We start from the raw sequence: 22,557 nt of genomic DNA, 5'->3' as shown, positions 1-22,557 counted from the left end.
TTTCCAGTAACAATCCAAAACTGGTTTATTTATTATTGTGTGACCCCAGTATAAGTAAAACACAGCCAGTGCTGGTAAATGCCTTTTTTAGAACTGGAAGTGAATGACTTAATTTTTAGTTATTTATTTACTTTTTTCCAGGATTTTTACATGTGCATTGCCATTTATGATGCAAAAAGCCCTCTGTGTCCTCATAGCTAGTTACAGCCATGGATGCAAAAGATGCAAAAATGAATAGAAAATACCCAGTTGTCTATCACATTTTTTGACATGAAGGATTTCTACAGCTTTCATGTTCTACCATTGGCTCATTTAAGCTTATGAAATGCATCTTTTTTTTTTTGTTTTGTTTTAAAGTTTAATTTTCCTATAGAAATAGCAGAAAGGCTGGTTTGTTTTAACAGGACAATTTTATTACAACATGCTTATAAAACGGGAACAAGTAAGAATATTATACAAAAAAAATAATAAATACAATTCAAAATAGTTACTTAAGGAAGTCATTAAAAAAAAAAAAAAAAAAAAACACAACCTTGAAACCTTGCAATACAACATGTCATATGATTATTAAACTGCAAAAGCCCGTGGGCTGGTTGGCTGATCAGCTCTGGCACTTGAAGGCATCTGAAATGGCACCAAGGCCCACTGCCATTTGCAAAAAGGTCAACTCAATGGACTGCAGTTTGGCTTCTCAGGCAAGTAGGACCAGAGAAATGCAGAACAAAAGCCGTCTGCAGTTCTGTTAAGATACAGCAGGTGGCACTTAAGGAAGATACTGTAAGATAATAAAGCAATACCAATATTGGGCGTTTTTCAAATGGCCTAATTCCCAACTCTACACTGTATAATTTAAGCTTTTACAGATTTGGAGAAATGTCAAGGGCAGGTTCCAAATTTCTAGAGGGTATTTTCAAGCTGCTTTGAGAAATACAGCCAGGAAAACATCTTCCTGAACTCAATGAATTCGAGGAAAGGTACCAGAGTTTACAAGGGAAAGAAAAGACATTACGCTCTGTATTAGTGCATCAACACCTATGGTATCATAGCAGCACTGTGGTTCAGGTTTTTGCCCCTTTAAAAGCATAAAAGGCATGTTAAGAGCAAAAGCAACATTCGCTATATAACTTTACTATAACAATATATGTATCTAAACTTGCATATTATACATATATATTTATTTTTATATTTTTTTGCACTAAACAAGCAAATGCTTCTTTACAGTCAAATACAATAAAAGCGGCACTATGACTTGAATAAGCTCTAACCCAAAATCAACGTCAATGTGCGCTTGGCATTAATTAGGTCAGGCAAAATTATACAGATTCCGCTTCACTGACAAATGGCAGCAGCAGGGGGTGCTGTTGCTCAAGCTTTACTGCAACTGGAGAGATCTGTGGGTTGGTTGGCTATTGTTTAAGATACAGAACTGTCGCCACTTGTAGTCTGTCTTTAAAAAATATAATTAAAAAAAAACACCCACCCTTGAAGGTTGGTGATCCACTTAAAAACGAAAATAGTTTCTATTAGCAGCTTTATAGCTGCCTGGAGTATACCTGTCATTAGTCACAGAAGGCTATAATAATGAATGTTTCTTACTCATTAGCAAAACAACATTCCAACAACTTCTGCGTTATATTGTCTTGTTTTCTGTCCAGGATCACTTCCTGTGTAGCAGGCATTAAGAACCCTCTTGAGCCTCATACAGCAGACAGGCTCAGGCAGCTTCCTATTACCTTCAGCACAGGAAGTGAACAAAGACAGGGTGAAACTTCTAGTGTTGTGGTAGGAGTAATGTGCTCTGGAAGAGTCATAGGCAACAGTGCTTGTAAGAATGCATTTTTAATGGTGAGAGTAAATGCTTTTGTTAGTACACCTCGAAGGTTAAGTGAAATAGCTCCAAAAAGTGCAGTGGGCACTTTGAGGAAGTTCTGTCACGCTGGTTAAGTTGATGGCTTGCCTGGTGTGGCTTGGTAATGTATTGTGATTGACCTATTTCCTCCAGGGCCTATCCCAGAGAATGCTGCTTCCTCAGGCTGTCTGAGCGCTTCACTCGCTCCTCTGGTCCCTTCCTATACAAACTCCTGGTGGGGGGAGAGAGAGAGAGGAGGTCAAGTTTATTGTCGTATATAAAGTGGCACTATGTTTCAATTTGCAGGGCCATTGAATTTAATTCATATCCTGACTTACTGTATAGAATTTACTAATACTAATTAAGAAACCCTATACCAGAATTTGACATCAGGAGTGAGTTTGTTTTTATTATTATTTTATTTACACAGCACTGCTGTGAATGCTTAGTTTAAGCAAGTGCCAGCACAGGTATTTATTTATTTCTCTGACGCTTTCTTGTGGCTACTCTGAGACACTGTCCAGCATACATATTTAATAATATATATATATATATATATATATATATATATATATATATATATATATATATATATATATATATATATATATATATATATACACACACACACATATATACATATATACATACACACACACACACATGCATGCATAAATTGTTTGTAACAAATTGTTGCATTTTCCTTAAACAATAACCTGTTCAAATTACACACTGGTCTAAAAACCTTGATAATCTGTCCCAATCTTCTGTAACTGTTAAAAATATCACGTCCTACCACCCCTCCCAAGACAGAATGCCCCTGCCTTACTCACCCCTGTCGACAGAGCTGCCCTTGTAGGGGGGCATTCTGCCCTTGGTTTGGCTGGAGGATCCTGAGAGGGGCAGAAATATCAGAATATCAGTGAGAAGCTGAATGTAGCAGTCCAGCACTGAAACACAAAACATTTTCATTCTTTCCCCACAAACAACCTGCGTTTTTAGTTACTGAGGTTACTGAGGATGGGAAGAGCTGATGTTTTGCCAGTACCTGTTGGTTGGTGGGCTCTTTGGTTTCTGTTGGGTCCTTTTGCTCGGTCCAGTCATCTCCGTGACCCTGATAAGAAAAATATATTTAATCTTATTTGCTTATTAAACTTATTTGCTTTATTAACATTTGAAAATGTTCACCCACATTTATTGTGCAGATAATATTTTGGTTCTTCTGATTATGTTAATTCAGGATATCAATATATTTTAAATACAATACTATGTATAATAATAATATTATTATAACATCTGTGTTTTTATATACTGTTTTTCAAAGTGGACCAACACCACAAAGCCCTTTACTGAGGGCCTTACTGAGGTAGGTTGTGAACTGTGCATTATATGCAGAGTCACTTGTAATAGGACATTGATTTAAGATCTCATCCACAGGATGGAGCACAAGGAGGTTAAGTGACTTGCTCAGAGTCACACATTGAGTCAGTCAGTGGCAGAGGTGGGATTTGAACTGGTTACAAGCCCTGAACTTTAAACACTGGACCACTCTGCCTCCTTACAGATAAACTAGACTTATTGATGACCCATCTCATCTTCCTGTAATTCAAGTAATCATTGTTACTACCAGACAGGAACAGAGTCTCCTCTATTCAGGGTACTTGATAACTCATAAAATTACAGCACTACCAGACTGTCGTGTGACTGCTAGCTGAACCCTCTGCAATACAGTGGTGTTGATGGCTCACCTCATTTGCTTCTTTCTGTCCAGGGATTTCTGGGTTGCTGCGGACAGGGTGACCTTCTCTCGTGGGCTTTTGAACTTCTCCTGAAAATACAATATGAGCCATTAAAATAAATGTCTCCACTGCTCTCTCACACCATACCAACAGCACAGGCCCCCTCCTCTCTTTGCTACAGGCTTATGGATGTCCTTACCATCTCTCGCAGCTTCCTCTCCCTGCGCAGCTCCCGGTCTTGCTGCAGCAGACCCAGCCTCTCATTCTGTGGCATCAGGAAGAAGATGTCATGCACATCATACAGGGCGGCACGCAGCTGGGGAGCAAAGACGGACCAGAGATCACACCTGAACGTCACCAAGCTGTCATCAAGGGACTAAGGGAAAAAGCAACAGCAGACTGCTGCAGTGTACCTGTGCCAGCACCCTCTCCTGCAGAGACACATCCTGTGCAGAGGCTGCCCCTCTCTTCAGGGAGCCTTCAGTCTTGAAAGTCTTGATGAACTCCAGCGTGTCCTGCAATACATATTGCATCATTACGTTAATATTGCTTGAGTAGTAGCAGTGCAGGTATCACTGAATCCTTAAATCGTATAGCTAAATATAGGTGTTTTCCACAATTGATTGAGATTGGTTGTTAAATTATTGTATACATTTTTTTTTTTTTTTTTTTTTTAACATGGAACATAAACTAAAATTAAACACCCACTTAGCTTTTTTCACACAAAAGCACAAACACCGAGAATGCTGAACAGCCAGGCTTGGCGCTCTGAGAGTACTGACCCGGACTGTCTGCCGCAGGTGTTTGACTTTCTCGGTTTGTAACATTCTGCGAGTCAGGAATCCCTTTGCCAGGGCGCTCAGCTTACACAGCCGCTGATGGACCTCTGGAGAGTTTACCTGTGGGACACAAGAAGAATACAGTTTTTAAAACCCAGGCAAAGTTTACTGAATATGGCCAACAGTGGCAGAGCATGCAAAAGATGGAACTATTGATTGCATATCCAGGTTAGTGTCATTGTTATGCATACTATCACACACATTGAGAGGCCCCTGTAACTCAGGAGTGCTTGGTTCCTCTCACCTGAGACCACTTGATCCTTGGTTTGCAGCCTCCCCGGTGAGGTCCCCATAGGTAGAAGGGGGACTGGGTTGAGGGTTGGGGGGTTCCAGGACTAAGTTGGGGATGGAAACCTGCCATAAAACATGGGAGCATCAGAGACAGAATGGCAAGAAGACACAGGTAGGCTTATCCACTCTAATGCATCTAAAACATTTTTATTGTATGTAATAAAATAAAAAATATTCCACTCATGTTGTGTTCTATAGTAGAAATGTACTTCAATTGACTGCAGTACTTTATTGGAGATACTACAGGCCTTGATGGTGTAAAATAGACAATATATGATAACACATAACTTAATTGTTTGTTAAATGATCTTGGATTGAATAGCTTTCCACTACAGAGCACTACCCTAGTAGATTAGTAAAGCATATCTACAACCTATGCTTTACTAATCCTTCATATTGATTTTTTTTTAGGTTTCAGCCATATGTCTACAAGCCCAAACACAGTCATAGCATGTGCTTGCATACTTGTGTCCATTTACTGTTGACGACCTATTCAGTCCCTGGGAAGAGTGTGGCCAAGAGATTCTAAGTGTCAGTGCAGTGGGACAGGGAGGCAGTGTGACCTAGAAGTTAAAGGAGGTGGAGTGGCTTACCTATGCTGTGTGAGATGTTGCCAGTGTGAATATCTCCCTGTGTCAGAGTCGTTGCGCTGGGACAGCTCCCACTGATTGCCCTCCAGTCTGGTTCCGTTTCTATAGAGACTCGTCTTTCACCAGGATGAGAAAGTTCCACTCGCTTGTCCCTCAGCCGTCTCTCCTGTTCTTCCATCTCCTTTAGAGACCCAAGCACACATTACTGACAGATCAACACAGATGCATCCACACAGCAGATACACAGACAATCATGGTGTTGAATCTGAAGCTAATAACTGAAAATTTACAAAACATAAAAGCCCACATACATACTGGAGATTGTTTATCTTTACCAATTTTTCTGTTTACTGCCTAGGACCCTGCACACATTCACTGTGCTGCTACCGTGAAGCTGTCTGATGCCTAACCTGTCTGAAGCTCTCCTGCTCCCTCTCCTGCTCAGCAATCAGCAGGGACAGCTGCAAAGCATGCTCTTCCTCCAGCCTGCGCCTCATTGCCTCCAGAGCCAACATCTGCCTCTTAACCAGCACCTCTTCTGGGAAACAAAAACAGAGTTAGCAAATCCTCACTGCCTCAGCTGAGACATTATAAACGCCAGAGATACCATTTAGTTGTTTCCTGACTCCTCCTACCTGTCACTAATTTTAAATATTTGCACATAACTAACAAGTTAAATGATAAGTATAATGCACAATTCTAAAAATAGTCTCAATTCATTTTGGGTAGCAACATGAATTACAGTGACACATCAAGGTTTTTTGGGGGGGGGGGGGGTTGTGATGAGTTGGTTGCAATAAGGGGCACAGGGACTACTGGTCTGAGACAGGTTCCATAATAACACAATCAACACCTCCCTGCACTGCAATTAAAAGACTGAGCGAGTGCAAATTGCTCTTAAGAATCTTATTCCACTGGTACCAGAAGCCAACATACTTATTAAAGCTCCACTGTATTGACACACAGCATTGTAAAAGAGCTTTGGGGCAACGTGAAGTCATCCAGTGTAATCTGAGAGTGCTGAGAGATAAAATGCTATAAAATGCTGTAAACCCATCACAACATACTAGACAGGACATACCCCTGGTTCCCTCACCAACATCGCTGGAGGATGATTCAGTCTTGTTGTTGTAGCCCCCCTGTTCTTCACCTGGTGTGTCTGGATGACTGGTGTTCAGCTGTCTCTCTCTGGATCCCCACAGCTCCAGGTCCAGCCTCCCTTTAGGGGTGGTCTCAGGATGCTCCTCAGGCCCCGGGAAGCCCACGTGGTGCCGCAGCAGCACAGGGGAGGGGCTCTCCACATTGTAAGACTTGTTGAGGGGAGCGGGGGAGCGCCGGCGTGGAGCTCTCCTGGGCAGGTTGCCCTGGAACCCAGGGCCCATCTCCTCCGCAATGTTCAGACTGGAAGACGAGACGCTGTCCATGGTGTGCGAGCGCCTGCGGAAAGACACATCTCCAATCACGCTGTCACCCTGTAGCGCAATGCCAGAGCGGCTGTGTCTCCTACTGCCAGAAGGGGGTGCATGGGGGGTCCAGGGCGAGGCCTCAACAGGGACTGAAGACTGAGTTGCAGAGAGCTCGGAACTGCCTGTGAGCACTTTGCTGATGCAGAATGCTGGCTCTCCAAATGCAGCCTGTTGCATCAGGCTCTCCTTTTGTGGGTTCTGCCCTGTGTGGTGCTGCCCCTTGTCTGCCATGGGACTGAACTCACAGGCACTCAGGGGATGTGGGATGACGATATTTCCTGCAGAGAGAGGGCGTGGACGGCGCCTGTGCACCCTTGGGCTCAGGCTGGGCTCGGGACTGGGAAGCCGTGCATAGGACCCAGTCAGGCTGCGGGGCAACAGGGAGATTGACTCCGGACTGTCCGAATCGGAGCCTGCAGACTGCTGATTGGGAGGGGTGCTGGAGCAGGCAGGGCTGGTGACATCCCACACTACAGGGCTACAGCTGCGGCAAGGGGGCTGGCTCTTCTCGCAGAGCTCTCCTGTCCCCCCACTGCCCTCGTTCTCCTTATCTGAGAGGCTCTCTCCACGTGCCGCTCCCACCTTGTGGCTGCCACGGGCCCCACGTCTGCCCTGCTCCCTCTCCATGTACTCCCGAGACTTCCTCAGCAAGCTCTGCAGACTCACAGCGTAGTTGCTGGCCTCCTCGTCCTCCTCCCCCCTCAAGTCCAGGGTTGGTATGGGAGAGGGGTGTTCTGCAAGGATGGGGGATGCAGGGGTGAGGACACCGTTCTCCTCTTGGGGATGCTCTCTTGCACTGCTCCTTGGAGGCACACTAGCAACCCCTGATACTCTTCCCTTTGGCAGTCCACTCATGTCAGGAAGAAGGGCAAACCCATTCCTGGCCTCTGATTTTTGGGAGTGATTATCTGGGGCAGACACCTGCTCACCTGCATTTGACACCTTCCGTACCTGTAGGTATTCAGTAGATATCAATTATAGATCTGGCGTGAGACAACGGGACATTTTACACATAATTTAGCTCTGAAAGCAAAACAGAAATTGCCAAACACTAATGTTATAGTGGTAACATTTTAAAATAGCTGATCAAGGGCTTATAAACTCTTTTAGAATATGTAAAAAAAAAAAAAAAAAAAAAAAAAAAAAAAAAATGGATCTCACCTGTAATTTAAGAGCAGCCTTGATACAGAGCTTTACATCATTCAAACATTATCATTAAAATAAAGCAGGGCTTATTTTATCACTCTATAAAATAGCAAAAAAATTAAAATAAAAAAATAACTTAATCATGGAAATGAAAGTGCATGCAATATTTCATATTGCTTTACATTTAATCTGAGTCAGCCAGTTTGCGTGGATATTTCATTTTCAGTGACCAAAGCAAGTAGTTACGAGTCACACGACTAAAATACATTCAATGGAATTGTGTTCAGTTATAAACAAAAATGGCACAAAAGCACAATAAATTAATCTCTACCTACATCGGCCGCAGCCAAAACATGTAATCAGTCCAAAGCTACAACAGCTGATCTAGCAGCTGTAAAATATCAAGTATCCATTATTATGTTGCTTTCAGCTTCAGTGGCCAGGCAGTTGACCTGTAATTATCCAAACAAGGATGGTAGTGTGTTTTCCAGTTAGTCCGAGGGGGGTAGAGTCTGCTGCAGTTAATAATGAGCCCTGACACTTGAGACAAGCCCGCTCCCTTGGCCACTTTGTAGTTTCCAAGCAGGCAGCTGTAAACAAAGACTGGATCTGGATAGTAAGCATAGCCAGGGGGGCAACTGTCAAGAACACCTATTAAACAATGCTTATTAAATAACTACATGTTGTTCCTTAGCTGAGATACACTGCCAGACTGGCAACCACAAATCTGGGACATGATACCGGGCTGAACTGAAAAAGTGAATAAACAAACAACTGCAAAGTGTATTACTTTGGTTCAAAATAACCATGGGTTTTAGTTATAATGCACTTTGTACCTGCAGTTAATCATCTACATAGTTTATTTAAGAACAAGCTTCCACACAGATTCGTTTGAAAATAGAAATTTACACAGCACACTGTCTTTGGTTTTTTAGGCACCATAAAAAAATGTGAAGTTTAGCATTGGTGTGAACTTCTTACAGGGTATAAAAATATATATGTGAGAAATTGAATCTATTTTAAATAAGGAGCACTCATCCTACTTATGTACTTGTACATCTATAAAGAAAATTGCAAATTGAAAGATACTGGTTCATTTTTGTTGTCTTGAAATTCTACAAGGAAATTGCATATCTGTTGCTTCACAGGCATGTGATCTGATATAGTCCATGTTTAATCATTTTACACTGTACACTTGCCAACTTAGTTTCCTTTGATTTTATTTCTTTTTATTGATGCGCAGGCCTTGGTTCACATTCAATTTTATTAGCTCCAATAAGTAACTCACTGAAGTTTGACTTGCCATTTCACATCACTGGGCAATACTTGGCATTATTAAGTAATTCAATCATTTCTTTCCAGTGGTGACAATGACTAGAGCAGACAATTCCATGCTGCTACCACCCAGGACACTGACCTGCACACTTTCCAGGATCTTTTGAACCCGAGTCAGCAAGGCGCTCCTCCTCAGACCATGGTTCGCAGTCTCCAGCTCTACAGCGCGGTTCCTGTACTGTGTCATCTCCTTCCGTCGCTCCAAAGTCAGCTGGAACAAATCAGCACATCACAGCGTATGTATAACATTCTACTATTCAGAAAACAGTCACAGAATATCCTGACATGATGAACACTGTTTATGTGAGTGGAACATTCTTTTGCTTAACAGTAATGGTATTGCTTGTAAGGGCGGTGAATCCACATCCTAAAAGCAACAACACTGATTGAACAGAGACACTTGACTGCATGGTCTACATTCAATAAATACCTTACATTCCTAGCCTGTGCAGGGTAAGACTGACAAGATAACAAAATTGCATTTTGTACGTCTGGCAAAATAATCCACAGCAACACTGCCCCAGGGACTTACCCCTATCAACAATCAATAACTTAACTGTGATCATCAATAGCGGCAGTGACCTACATAACAAGCAGTTTCTCCCCCTGGCTCTTCTTCAGCTCAGAACATTGTTGAAAACAAGTGAGGTCAGGCTTTTACAACTTTTCTTATCCATTTTAACTAAGCACGTCTTGACAAAGAAACAAAAAAGGAAATCAGTTGAGGCAAAAGAGATAGTGAATTAAAACGGTAAAACAAGACAATGCAAAATGAGTCCCTCTTTTTTCTTTAACATTTTCCAGTAACAAAGAGCGCAGTCAATATCTTCCCTATAATCTCTTCAACCCCCAGCCTCTCAGTTCACTAGTCCTACCAGAAAACTCAACAAGACAAAACACAGCATTTTACAAACAGTATGTATCCATATCAGACATTTCTACATTACAGTCTTAAATCACCAAGTACTACTAGAATAAAAATTTAAAAAAACTATGTAACCCGAGACACACACACAAATAGAATTACAACCACTGTGGGTTAGATTACACAACACAGTAATCCACTATTGTGTTCTTTGAGAAGCAAAATACAGAAGGGACAATGATATGGTAAATGTCCATACTTCATGAACTTGTTTAGACGTAATTCTCCTCAGTCTTAAAATACTTTCCCACACACCTTACACTGTATAAGGAGACTTGTGTACACCAAAGACTAATCTATGTTAGTCAGTCCAATATATATATTTTTTTTTAAACATTATTTTCTGAATCCACATTAACCAATGTACCCTTATTTATTTTTTGTTTTTTACTTTTAGAACTTTAGAACTGTTTGTTATTTTTTTAATTAGACATAGAGCTTTCACTACAAACACACATATACATTATATATATATATATATATATATATATATATATATATATATATATTATATATATATATATATATATATATATATATATATATATATATATATATATATATATATATACACACACACACACACACATATATACATATACATAGATTAAACTTTAACTGCTTATTGATTTTGACAGTTTTACAGCAGTATTTGCTTATTTTTTTAGATATAAAGCAGTTTACCTCTGAGCTTTCTGACTTCTTGATAGTAGCCCACAGTCTAATCTGACCAGCAGCTATTCTCAAGTATTCCTCAACTTGTTTATGTCTTGGGATTGGCTTGTTTTGTGTACTGATGTGATAGCGATGCTGCTACAATGTGAATGAGTTCCCAGTCTGAGCGTCTCTATTTCACTGTACCTGTCAACACGTGCAGCTCACAGCCTGCTGTAAACAGCAACCACGCTAGGGACAATCCACACGGTAACCATGCACTGAGAAACTCAAACACAGGCACATGACAGTGTGAGGTAACGCAGCTAAAATGACACTGAGGTAACGCACTTAAAATAATCTTGTGAGAAAAGTTCCCCGTTTGAGAATTCAGGCTGGTTCTGAAACCCAGGACTGGGTTCCATGCTGGTGCTAAATTCTGACCTGCTATAAGAGCGACATGAGGGAAATGCTTGGAGGAAAAATGGAAAGAAGCTACTGACCCTAAATGTTATGGGATGTGGTCAAGCACAACCTCATTATCTCTACTTTGAGAATCCTTACCAGAGGTGACAGGACAGGAACACCATGGAACTGGATAATGGAAAGCTCCCCCTGTTGGCTGGCAGGCAGAATGCGGGGCTGCACCTCTCCCTGGATCTGAGCCAGGTGCTTTGTATAGAACTCCTCATAGTCTTCCATCTCCCAACTGGCAAACTGCACATACACAAACCAAGACAGAAAGCAATAGAATTGTTATGAAGAAATGCGAAAACAGAATGCATAGTTAAAAACTAGATGTTGCAATCTCTCTCAGAAATCTAAACTATGCGGATCAAGCAAAAAGTCACAAAGAAAAGCATTTTTTTAATTTTTTTTTTTTTTTTGTAAATTGACTGGGGACACTACAGCTTCATGCTTGGCCAAGTTAGTTTAGTTACATAACAATATAACAGGGGGGGGTGAAAGAGGCTTACAAACTTTAAGCTACGTGGGGCCAATTCTTATATTTAGGGAAACAGGGACTGCCTTACAATGCTTTTGCAAAATCTGACATGCATGTTACTGTAGATTCTAAAAGGAGGCTCATATTTCAAAAGCAAAAATCAATTGACAGCATATAGCTACCTAAAAGTCTGTTAGCCATACATGGCTCAATCACACACACACACATGCTTTAAGGAGGTGTTTCAGCCCTATCTCAGCAACACAGACATGGCCAGAAGCCTGGTATGCCCAGAGAGCCTCAAACTGCACATGCTCTGTGTTGAGTTGTGTTTCCATGGTCATGAGTAGCAGCACTAGAACTAAACAAAAGCACTGTGGGAGAGGCCTAATGAGTTAAACAGACATCTGCAACTGGACTTCAATTCAAAAGCAGTGACAGCTGCAAATCTAATGAATAGATGGATTTGATGTTTTTTTTTTTCTGCTGACACACCTGGTAAAAGGTCTATTTCAGCAAGTGGATCCACTGAAATGTAGGAATAACGCATACAGATAACTATTCAAACCCAGAGGTTGTTTACTGGTATAAAAACAAATACCTATTTATTAATGCTAGCGAGAAACAACAAGACACACAAATGAAAGCCAATTAAAGGTTTACTACAATTTCTCTCCCTTTATTTATTTTCTCTCCCTAAGTGAGATGAAGTCATTTTTTAAGTGTCCTGTGGGACACCACATACAACAGATCCACACAATAGATCATAATTATCAGGCTTAAACAAAAGCATCATTGTTTTTCAAAATAGTTTTTTGTTTTAAGTATTCATTTAATAATCGTAATTCCCTGCTTCTGAAATCTACTTTAAAATAATAACAAAAAAATAGAAATGTCTTGGAAGTTGCTATTTCATTACTGTAATATGCCCCATTGAATACTTGGTATTTACAAATAGTAACAATAAGTTTAAATCAAACGATTACAGGATGAGTTTAAAATGACATTGTCCCAGAAACCTACTTCATACAAGACACACAGGTATCGGCAAATAACGTTAGTTTTAAACCAAAAATCAATAACCTTTTTAATTAAACATATTTCACAATACAATCTACAAACACATGTTCGTTTTTTCTTTTTGCGGTGTGTAATGTAGACTGGTTCATTATCAAAGAAAAAAAAACAATCAGAACACGTATGCCTTCTAGTTCCATTTTGCAAGAAAGAATAGGGTTTGACTACAATAACATTATCGCAAAACATGCAGTATTATTCTATATGCCACTTTCAATATAGCTTAATTAGCTAGCTAAATATGTAAAATCTCAGATCATCACTCAGCCTTACAGACTCGTGTTTGCATAGTAACCTTAGCAGCTACTGACAGCGGTCAATAATGTGCTGTTCTGGTAACTAATAACGTGATAATATTTAATAGCACAATACATAACGCAGGGGTGTACTAATAAAAACAAATATTGTGTTTTGCAAATGTTAAAAAAAAAAATGAAGAAATATAAATCATGAATCAAATTACACAAAAGCACCCACCCTGCTTACCATGCACAGTAAACATGTAATTCTGCCTAGAATATTCCTTAGGAGGTCAGCGTCTGTTACTCTCTAGCCGATGTATATATCTCTTTCTTAACCGCGAGTGCTGAGCGGTTTGTGTTGTCGGTTCCTGATTAAAAAAAACAAAAAGAAGAATTTTATTTTTGTCCGTTTATGATGTAAAATACCAGTGCCCGCCTCCTCGACGCAGCCGCCATCTTCCGGCGGCAACACCGCTTCCTAGCAACCCAAATCCTCATCTTCTAACTGGAAACGCGCCCAAAAGGACCGCCTTCCTTTTAATCTGTTCAAAATAACAGTTATCGATACAGGCGCCGCATTTTAAGGGAGGAGACAATCGTCTCCACGCCCATAATAAACCACGCACCCAAAGCATGCTGCCGTGAAAAAAAAACAGTTGCCTCTGTTGCACAAGGAATTAATTTTAGGAGTAAATCGTATGATGTAACAGTGGTGGGGGCTGAGACTGTCAAACACACCAACGGCGGAATAGTTTGACGGGACATTAACTAAGAAACCAAAATGTAACATACCGATTTTTTTTTGGAGCTGAGCTTATACTGACTAAATTCCACCCCAGTCACTGACTCACTGCGTTACTCTGAGCAAGTCACTTAACCTTCTTGTGCTCCGTCTTTCGGGTGAGACGTTGTAAGTGACTCTGCAGCTGATGCATAGTTCACGCAGACCCCAGTCTCTGTAAATCGTCTTAGGTAAAGGCGTTTGCTAAATAAACAAATAATAATAATATTAACTAGTATTGTGTCACATGATTTTAATTAAACTCCAGGATGGTCCCATTTTTTTCAGTTGCAGAAAATTCAGTTGCAATTTCGCAGCACCGCAGGTGGCTATGTTCTGCTTTGTATTGCAATGCAGTATTTTGCAATCGTGCTGGCTCCAGTCCTACACTACAAGTGTCATGCATGCATGCCGATACAGCTTACGGGTTGTATGGTGTTTATCAGCTTAACCGTGTGATGCAGTTTACATGTTTTTGCGTTCTTATTATTACAGACAACGTCCTCGTTTAACGGGTAACCTTTATCACGGTATTACAGTCAAGGGCAACGGCATTTACAACCTTCGGGGGCGGGCGATCATCCTTGCTGTTTCACAGTCACTGCTTCCTGTATCAGCCTGCCTAAAAAAAAACTGAAGAACGAGGTTTCCGCCGTTAAACACCGACTCAGAGAATGCTTCCGATAGGGGACGGATTTGGCTGTTTCTCGGTCGTGTTTCTGGTTTTGTTGCTGGGGACCAGAAGTCCGCTATGTTCCACCGTGCTAACCGCCTCTGTCTACCTATTTTTGCTAATGTTCCGGTACCAGCCAGTTCCTGTATCCCGGACCAGGCAGGTCCTGCGGCCCGGCAGAAGAGTGGCCGGTATTGGCATCTCTGTCATTGCACACCGCGGAGGGGGACATGACGCTCCTGAAAATACCCTGGCAGCAATCCGTAAGGTAAGAGGAGAATACCTCACAAGGTCGTGGGTGCGTTAATAAGCGAGTAGCTCGGTGAAAAAGCAATTAAATATTGTTATGCTCAGATCCGCTTCTCCCCAGCAGTTCAGACTAGAGAGCGCTGCAGAGCAGGTTTCATTGATGCGAGTTACTTATCGCACCGACTATGTGTTTGAAAGAGCGGAAAGTCTGTGTAGTGTAGCAGTTGTATTTTGGGGAACTGCTTATGCAAGTATAGTTAAACAGTGCATGGATAAATACAATGCTGGGAAATCTGCTTTTTGTTGTAAACTGATCCTTGGAATTTTTATTTTTTATAATACAGTATTGACATAACGAAACCCTTAATAATAAAGTTCTTCATCACTCCCCAGGCCAGTGAGAATGGAGCCACAGGAGTGGAGCTAGACTTGGAGTTCACTGCAGACGGTGTCCCCATCCTGATGCATGACACCACTGTAGACCGCACAACCAACGGGACAGGACTGCTCAGTCAGCTTACTTACAAAGACATTCTAAAGCTGGATGCAGCAGCCAAGCACCGGCTTTGGTAAGCAAGCGCTGTACTGGGGCACTGGGGAACACTGGGAAGGGGAATCAGCAACATGGAGGAAGCTGGGGTTTGGGTTAGGAGCTCAATACCCTTTAACAGAAAGAGTCGTGCATATGTCAGTCACAGAGAGTGTAGTGTCAGAGCCTAGGTCAGGGTTACTTCTCTTGTGAGATCTGTCTTGCAATGGTACACCCTTCTGTCTCTTTAGCTGTATCTTAGGAATCGCTCATCAATTGTGCTTTCAGGGACATTTATCATGGGGAGAAGGTGCCGACCCTGGAGGAAGCAATAGAGGAGAGTCTCCGGAACCAGCTCACTATTTACTTTGATGTCAAAGGGCATGCTGACGAGGTACGGGCCAGTCCAATAGAAAAGGAAGAGGAAAAGCGGAACACTCCAAATAGATTGATTATACTTGTTTATTTAAAGACTTTTCCCGTTTGGTTCTCAAGAGTAACTATGTCCCTTTGCGTTAGGCTGCTGCTGCCTTGAAGAAGATGTACCAGAAATATCCCACACTTTACAACAGCAGCATTGTCTGCTCCTTTGAACCTAAGGTCATCTACAAAGTAAGAATGTCCTAAGTTTTATAAAGTTTGTTTCCTTTTTGCTTTAGGATTGTTTTGGGTGTTTTTTTCCTTTCAGGAAAAATGTGCTATAGATGGTTTGAGTAAAATAGCTTTGTGAATCTGACTCATGAAGTTCTATGCCAACTAGTAGACACTTACTTGCTCCTTGCAAAGTGCAAATGAGAGTGTAAAGCTACCAAGAAGGAAGCAGACTCCTTATTTGGCTATGATATAGATAAGTTGTCTATGTCTTGTAACCTTTTGTATCAATGTATCGTGTGGTTGTGGGTGTGTGTGCATGTGCGCATGTGTGTGTGTTGGATTTAAAAATTCTGAAGTGACTAGGGGAGATAGAGTACGGGAAGGAGCCAGGTCAAACTGTACCTGGAGAGCTCTTCAAATTATGAAATAATTAACGAAGAGTGATATAACCAAGTTAGGCATGAAAGAGGCTTAATTAGAGCTCTTTTTAGGTCAGATGAAGAAGACTGCCGCTCTGTATCTCATGCTGTTAATAAAGTCTTGTTTGACTAAATTGTTGTAGTGAGCGAATTCGTCAGGGTTCAACCCCAAAAATAACACTTGCACAAGCAAGGCCCAGTTAAGAAGCGTATTTTGTTAAAGCCTGCCCTGTTCTTGTTGCAGATGCGTCAGGCTGACCCAGCTGTGGTGACGGCCCTCACTCATCGGCCCTGGAGCCTGAGTCACTTGGGGGACGGGACGCCCCGCTTCGACTCCCTCTCAAAGCACTACTGGTTCATGCTGCTGGATGTCCTGTTGGACTGGAGTCACCACAGCCTGCTGTGGGACCTGTGTGGGGTCTCTGCCTTCATCATGCAGAAGAACTACATCTCCCCGTGAGTGCCTGCATACTGCTGGTAGCGACGCTGTGTAACTCCCTTACAATAATCTATTACTCCAAACATAATAACTTACCTGCATTGCACCATCCTTGTACGATGTACTTACATTAACGTGTCCTGTATATGCAGGGACAGCAGCACTGTGATTATGGAGGGGACAGGGTGTTAGCCCTTTTGATTCTTGGCTTTGCACGCAAACAGCAAATGAAAAACACCAACTTAACAATGTAAAGTTATGCATTCCTATTCTGGGGGCCAAACTACATAATTTGTGTCTATTTCAGTATGACTGCAATGTGCCCCTAACCCCACTGATCCCTGTGTCTGCTTTCCTCGACAGAGAGTATGTGCGTTTCTGGGAATCCCGAGGAGTTGAAGTTGTGGGCTGGACGATCAATAACTTGGCAGAAAAGGAATATTATCAGAATGTCCTTGGGTGCAGCTACATCACAGACAGTCTGTTGGAAGACTGTGAACCCCATTACTGACCAAGGGAGCAAGCCTGGACTTAAGCCACCAAATCATTCTGATACCACTCACATTAACCCAGTGTTCTGTTGTATTTTAATAGATTTTTTTTTCTGGTTTAAATTTTTTTAAATATTTCTTACCAATTTCATGGGATTTTGCAGGGTAGCCTTTGGAGGTCAATGTAAAGTTCAGTGTTATTATCACTTCATATGGTTGAATGCTGTAATTGTCTCTTACTCCAGATAATGCTTACATGCTGATAACTACAGTACTTCTAAATCGGCTACCAGATAAGTTTAAATGGTTGAATGAAAAAAATATTTTAAATGTTATTTGAAAAACCGTCACGAGAAGCACCCCAATTTAGTGCCGTCATATATTTTGTTAAAGTTACTGCAACATTTAAGACTAGAGGTGTACAAGAGTTGTGTGAACAGTATATGGAAAATATCTTGAATAGATATTGAATGTGGCACACACTGTACACTCATGCCCTATCCAGAATACATGAATAATGCATGATGATCGCATGTTAAAAACATGACTGAACCACATGGTTAAATGTTTACTGTTAACACCTCTAATTCAGAAGTTTTGTTGTGGGAATGGAAGCAAAATGAAGAAGGAATGCATTCTGATATTCTTAAGTGCACAGAAGTCTAAACTAGAAGAAGAAATTATATTCTAGTTTAAAGTCACGCACTGGGTGCTGCAGCTTCAGTGTTGAGAATAGTTTTCATGGAAATGTAATGTTATTATTTAAATTGTAGTTCATAATTTTATCAGCAAGGAGATTATATTTGGGTGATTAAAGAACGTTTGGAAGTAATGTCTGAAAAAAAAAGATCACTTTCCTTTATATTTTTTTTTGTATTTGAACACCCGTTTTGAATGAATTGATCTGAATGATAGTTTTATAGAATCCAAGCTGAATTCATTTGGAATCTTAATAGTTTTGTCTTTTATAACACCTTTTAATTCTTTCTCCATAAAAATCTCAGGTAAATTATTTTACTTAGAACAGTTCGTGCAAGATATAAGTCCAAAAGTTCAACAGCTCATTCATTCACTACCTCAGCAATAGCATAGTAAAGCATATCAACACATCATTAAACATTAACAAGCAAGCACACTGTATCCTACTCATAAAAGCTAAGTGCTCCCGGTGCAATTATCAATCCCTATAAAGTGCTGTTTGAAACACAGGCCATAACACAGTAGATAGGGTGTAAGACTAGCATGGACAGCCCAGATTCAATGCAATTGTGTGAGGCTGCAAGGTGTTACATTGTCTCAGAGGAAAAATGAATGGATTCCTCATCTTTGAGACTATTTAGACACCTGGAAACCAATCGCCTACCCGCTCTCTCTCAAAGTCTGTCTGGCCTGTGGTCTTGCCCATCATGACTGAAACTGACTTGCAACACTACTTTAAGCATAGCTACATGGAATCATCAATTTCTTTAAGCACAGAGTAAAACTAAAGAGATTGTTGAGACATTAAAAGAGGCCATTAGCGAAACAAGTTAATCAGTCTGCCCATTTGTGCAAGAGCATACTACAGATGCCTGGTGTTTCAGTGTCACAGTCCTGAATTTGCCTTTCCTTATAGACAAATGGCACAGCTTGTTTCCTGCCTTCGTGTGCCATGTTAGATGCTGGCAGCTATGGAAAGTGGTTAATAAAACTCTTACTCCAGCACTACAAGAAACCATTGCTGCTGAGTAAAGGTAGGAGTATTGCATTGCAATGCCTGCTCCCTCCACGATGGAAGCTGTGTTAATCACACACTATGTACTTTTTATTGCAGGATATTTAAAACACAAAAAGGCCACAAAAGTACCTGTTTATAATGTTGTCAGACATAGGTCAGTTATGCATTATGTCCTAGTTTTATAGTAAATTTCTTAAAAACACTGGCATCATTCTAGACTGATTGTATATATCATTTTTAAAACATGGATCGATAAACATGGCTAAAATTCACAGCAGCTGGACTGTTTCTTTAACAGATTATGAAAGATGCAGGCTTCATTTGGTATAACGTCACCACCTCCAGCTTTAATATTTTAAATGTTACATCGCGAACAATTAAGATCGAGTGTAAACCAGCTAAATCTGGACTGTTGAGAAGAGCAGAAAAAATAGACCCTCCAGACAGAAAACGTGTGTGCGCTGTAACCAGCGATTCACAACGTGTGGTAAAACTAAGGGACACCATGCCAAATGGCTTTCCACAAACCTCCACTGCTCTTTAACCCTAGAAATGCATGAGGACCCGTCGTCTGAAGGGCACGTCCACTTTAAATAATCCAAAGGGGTGTGTGGTGACGTCACAGGTGGGTGGTAACACTCGCGATCATACCGCCTGACTGCCGGTTTAATCAGAAAACAAGTCACATTGCAGCCCCAAAGCAAAGTTGCCTTGCCAGACATTACGAGAGCGGCACAGACAGCACCCAGGACTGCTATACACAGACACGCATTTGCAGGACAGTCTTCTAACATTGCACTGAGTTGCACCCTGGACCAGCAGCACGTTGCAATATTTCATTGACTTTTAACCCAATACCAGTCGCACGTTTTGCAAGATCTTGCTAGTATTGGCTGGGAATACATTGCACCCTGTCACATTGCGGCTGCTACAAACACAAAAAGAAACAAAGTGACAAAACCAACGCTTGGCGATTATATTTCTTTGTATTATTATTATTTTTTTTTTTAAATGTACGACTGCTACTTACAGCTAAGCGTGAGTTATTGGTAACTTTGCAAAGTGCAATACCGAGGCCGGTTGCATTGTTGTAACACATGATGTACACTATTACCAGGGGTCCCAGCAAACTTGCCACACAAAGGAGAACAGGTAAAAACTGACTTTGTATTATTTCATCAGTCTTTGTGTTGTGTTGTGTTTCCAATAATTGCGTGTTCCTGCAATGTTGCAAGCATGTTTGTTACTAATGTGTAAAATACATTCTAAAATCTTTCCCATCTATGTATTGCCTTAGATTGCTGTGATCAGAACAGGATAAGGCAATAATAATACTAATAATAATAATAATAATAATAATAATAATAATAATATATTCTTTTATGGCTATGCATTGGTTTATCTATTGCGAGTAGGGCTGTTTTGTAACTAAGTTAATTTATTATTGATAGGTCCCACGCAGCAAATCGACAGCAAGATCAACGATTTGAAGCAGAAGCAGGTGCCTTGGCAAGTATCGGAGTAAATGACATACCTATATTTGATTATTTCAAATGCAGCGCACCTACGGTACCGGGTATTGTAGTGATTGTCGGCCTTGAGTTCAAATATTAGAGTACCGCAAGGCAAACCCTACCTCCCCATTTATTTAGCAGTATCTTTCTCGTCTGTGCGTAGCAGCGCACCGTGTCCTCGTTTGCGTTTATGTATAACTGTACGCACAATTTTATCTTGCCGTATATTTTAATTTATACACATGCAGTTTTAAAGCAGCGGTGTATTTGTTGTTCTTGTAAAATATCCCGTGTCTTGGTATTCCTAGGTGGAGGTGACCTTGTATAAGGTTACTCTGCTGTCCTCCCACGCTCGGTTCAAAGGCAAATGCGTGGGGTAATCCATTCACTGCAAACGGTTTTTGGAGACACACCGTTGCACGTCAGAAAAAAAAAAAAAGTACTTTTATTTGGATTAAACTCGACTTTACCGTACATTCTGTTAGGGGTTTTAAGCAATGACACGTATACAGCTGAAATATAAACACTTTTCCAGTCGCGGCCTCTCCGTAATATTGTCCTACTCTGTTGCATTGCTGCCGAGACATGAGTGTAGATAAATCGAAGGCGAAAACCTTAAACCCCAAATCGAACATTGCTGTTCTCCCCTTTTTCTAAAACCGACTGGATTGTAAAACAATAATAAAAAAGTAGATTAAGGAAAGAGTTTTTATTAATTCAGTCCCCAGATGTGCAAACAAGAAGAATGGAAATAAGACGCCCATTGCGTAGCAGTTTGATCCATTTCTGGTTTTACTAGGAGCTCAAACTAGGTCGCCTGAAGCAGGTTTCAAGCCACTGTTCCTGAAAAACTGGCTTTGTGTTCTTAAAGTTATGCAAAGTTCCTGTACAATGAGCAGGATCACCAGCTGTTTTCAGCTTGCACAATCAGATGGTAATCATCTGAAACTGAACAAAATGCACTTATTACACTGTGTAACAATTTTTATTTATTTTTTGTTCCTGGGTAGTAAGTGTTATTTCCTAATTGCTTATGCCTCAAAAGTATAGAAAATGGCTATTATTCCCCGCAAACTTTGCTTTTGTGACCAGGACAGTGATATCTTGAAATTTACCTATTTTCCAGAACATTCCAAATAGATTCAGTGCTGAGTAAACTTGGAGTAACTTCTAGAACTTTCTAGAAAATTTCCCTGCTAGCTTTGCCTTTGGGACAGCAGGGACACCAAGGCGCACTACCACAGGCGGGACTGGCCACAGCAGACCGAGTTCTCTGTGGGGAGGAGCAACGTCAAGTGGGAGCCACTGGTGAACCCCCGGAAGGTACTGATGCCACCACTGCACATCAAATTGGGCCTTATGAAACAATTTGTCAGAGCTGTAGATAAGGAGTCGGCAGACTTCAAGTACCTTCAAGACTTCTTCCCTAAGCTGTCTGAGGCAAAGGTCAAAGCCGGTGTCTTCGTCAGAACACAGATAAAGAAGATCCTGGAGTGCAATGAATTCCCCAAGAAGCTCACTAGTAAGGAGAAAGCAGCTTGGAACAGCTTTGTCGCAGTGGTTCGGGGCTTCCTGGGCAATCACAAGGCCGAAAACTATGTGGAGCTGGTTGAGACTCTGGTGAAGAACTACGGCACAATGGGCTGTAGGATGCCCCTCAAAGTCCATATCCTTGATGCTCATCTTGATAAATTCAAGGAGAACGTGGGAGCGTACTCGGAGGAGAAAGGCGAGCACTTCCACCAGGATATACTGGACTTTGAACGCCGCTACCAAGGACAGTATAACGAGAACATGATGGGAGACTACATTTGGGGGCTGATTCATGAAAGTGATTTACAGTATAATCGTAAATCTCGAAAAACTACTCACTTCTAAATCTTTTGTAGTCATTTTTGTATTACTTTAGTATAAATACATGTTAATTTGAATTCAATATGTTGGTTTTTTCTGACTTTATGTGAATGAAAAGACACACATTTGCCCGTTTTCTCATTGGAAATAGTAAATTTCAAAATATCACTGTCATGGTCACAAAAGCAAAGTTTGTGG

The 22,557-nt window shown here is 41.0% G+C and overlaps 2 protein-coding genes across 9 annotated transcripts; one reads left to right on the top strand and one right to left on the bottom strand.

The window, feature by feature from the left end:
• Positions 1–502: 502 nt before the first annotated feature.
• Positions 503–14,524, bottom strand: LOC121300808 (centriolar coiled-coil protein of 110 kDa-like). 8 transcript variants are annotated; one of them, XM_041229680.1, is made up of 15 exons: positions 14,443–14,524; positions 13,335–13,467; positions 11,399–11,551; positions 9,338–9,466; positions 6,390–7,725; positions 5,719–5,846; positions 5,312–5,489; positions 4,672–4,781; positions 4,371–4,487; positions 4,002–4,103; positions 3,788–3,904; positions 3,598–3,677; positions 2,898–2,963; positions 2,683–2,742; positions 503–2,081 (listed from the first exon to the last, which is right to left on the bottom strand). In XM_041229680.1, exons 2-15 carry the CDS (start codon positions 13,344–13,346, stop codon positions 2,006–2,008), a joined length of 2,664 nt encoding a protein of 887 aa, XP_041085614.1. In that variant the 5' UTR covers positions 13,347–13,467; positions 14,443–14,524; the 3' UTR covers positions 503–2,005. The 8 variants fall into 8 exon arrangements, with proteins under 8 accessions (XP_041085614.1, XP_041085615.1, XP_041085617.1 ...); XM_041229681.1 differs by lacking the exon at positions 14,443–14,524 and having other exon boundaries at positions 5,719–5,843; positions 13,335–13,750; XM_041229683.1 differs by lacking the exon at positions 14,443–14,524 and having other exon boundaries at positions 6,405–7,725; positions 13,335–13,749.
• A 30-nt stretch (positions 14,525–14,554) lies between these two features.
• On the top strand, positions 14,555–18,106 carry gde1 (glycerophosphodiester phosphodiesterase 1). The gene is made up of 6 exons (XM_041229688.1): positions 14,555–14,821; positions 15,196–15,371; positions 15,620–15,725; positions 15,851–15,943; positions 16,589–16,800; positions 17,147–18,106. The coding sequence occupies exons 1-6, from the start codon at positions 14,555–14,557 to the stop codon at positions 17,292–17,294; spliced, it is 1,002 nt and encodes a 333-aa protein (XP_041085622.1). The 3' UTR covers positions 17,295–18,106.
• Positions 18,107–22,557: the final 4,451 nt, after the last annotated feature.

This window comes from Polyodon spathula, chromosome 26, assembly GCF_017654505.1.
Source record: "Polyodon spathula isolate WHYD16114869_AA chromosome 26, ASM1765450v1, whole genome shotgun sequence".
NCBI lineage: Eukaryota > Metazoa > Chordata > Actinopteri > Acipenseriformes > Polyodontidae > Polyodon > Polyodon spathula.
This window is presented reverse-complemented; position numbering and strand designations above follow the sequence as displayed.

Coding starts and splice junctions, on each gene's coding strand:
- gde1 (XM_041229688.1), top strand. CDS start 14,555: ATGCTTCCGATAGGGGACGGATTTGGCTGTTTCTCGGTCGTGTTTCTG. Junction 15,944..16,588: donor AACCTAAGGTCATCTACAAA/GTAAGAATGTCC, acceptor TTCTTGTTGCAG/ATGCGTCAGGCTGACCCAGC. Junction 16,801..17,146: donor CAGAAGAACTACATCTCCCC/GTGAGTGCCTGC, acceptor TTTCCTCGACAG/AGAGTATGTGCGTTTCTGGG.
- LOC121300808 (XM_041229680.1), bottom strand. Junction 4,488..4,671: donor CAAGGATCAAGTGGTCTCAG/GTGAGAGGAACC, acceptor TGTGTCCCACAG/GTAAACTCTCCAGAGGTCCA. Junction 3,678..3,787: donor AGAGGAAGCTGCGAGAGATG/GTAAGGACATCC, acceptor TTGTATTTTCAG/GAGAAGTTCAAAAGCCCACG.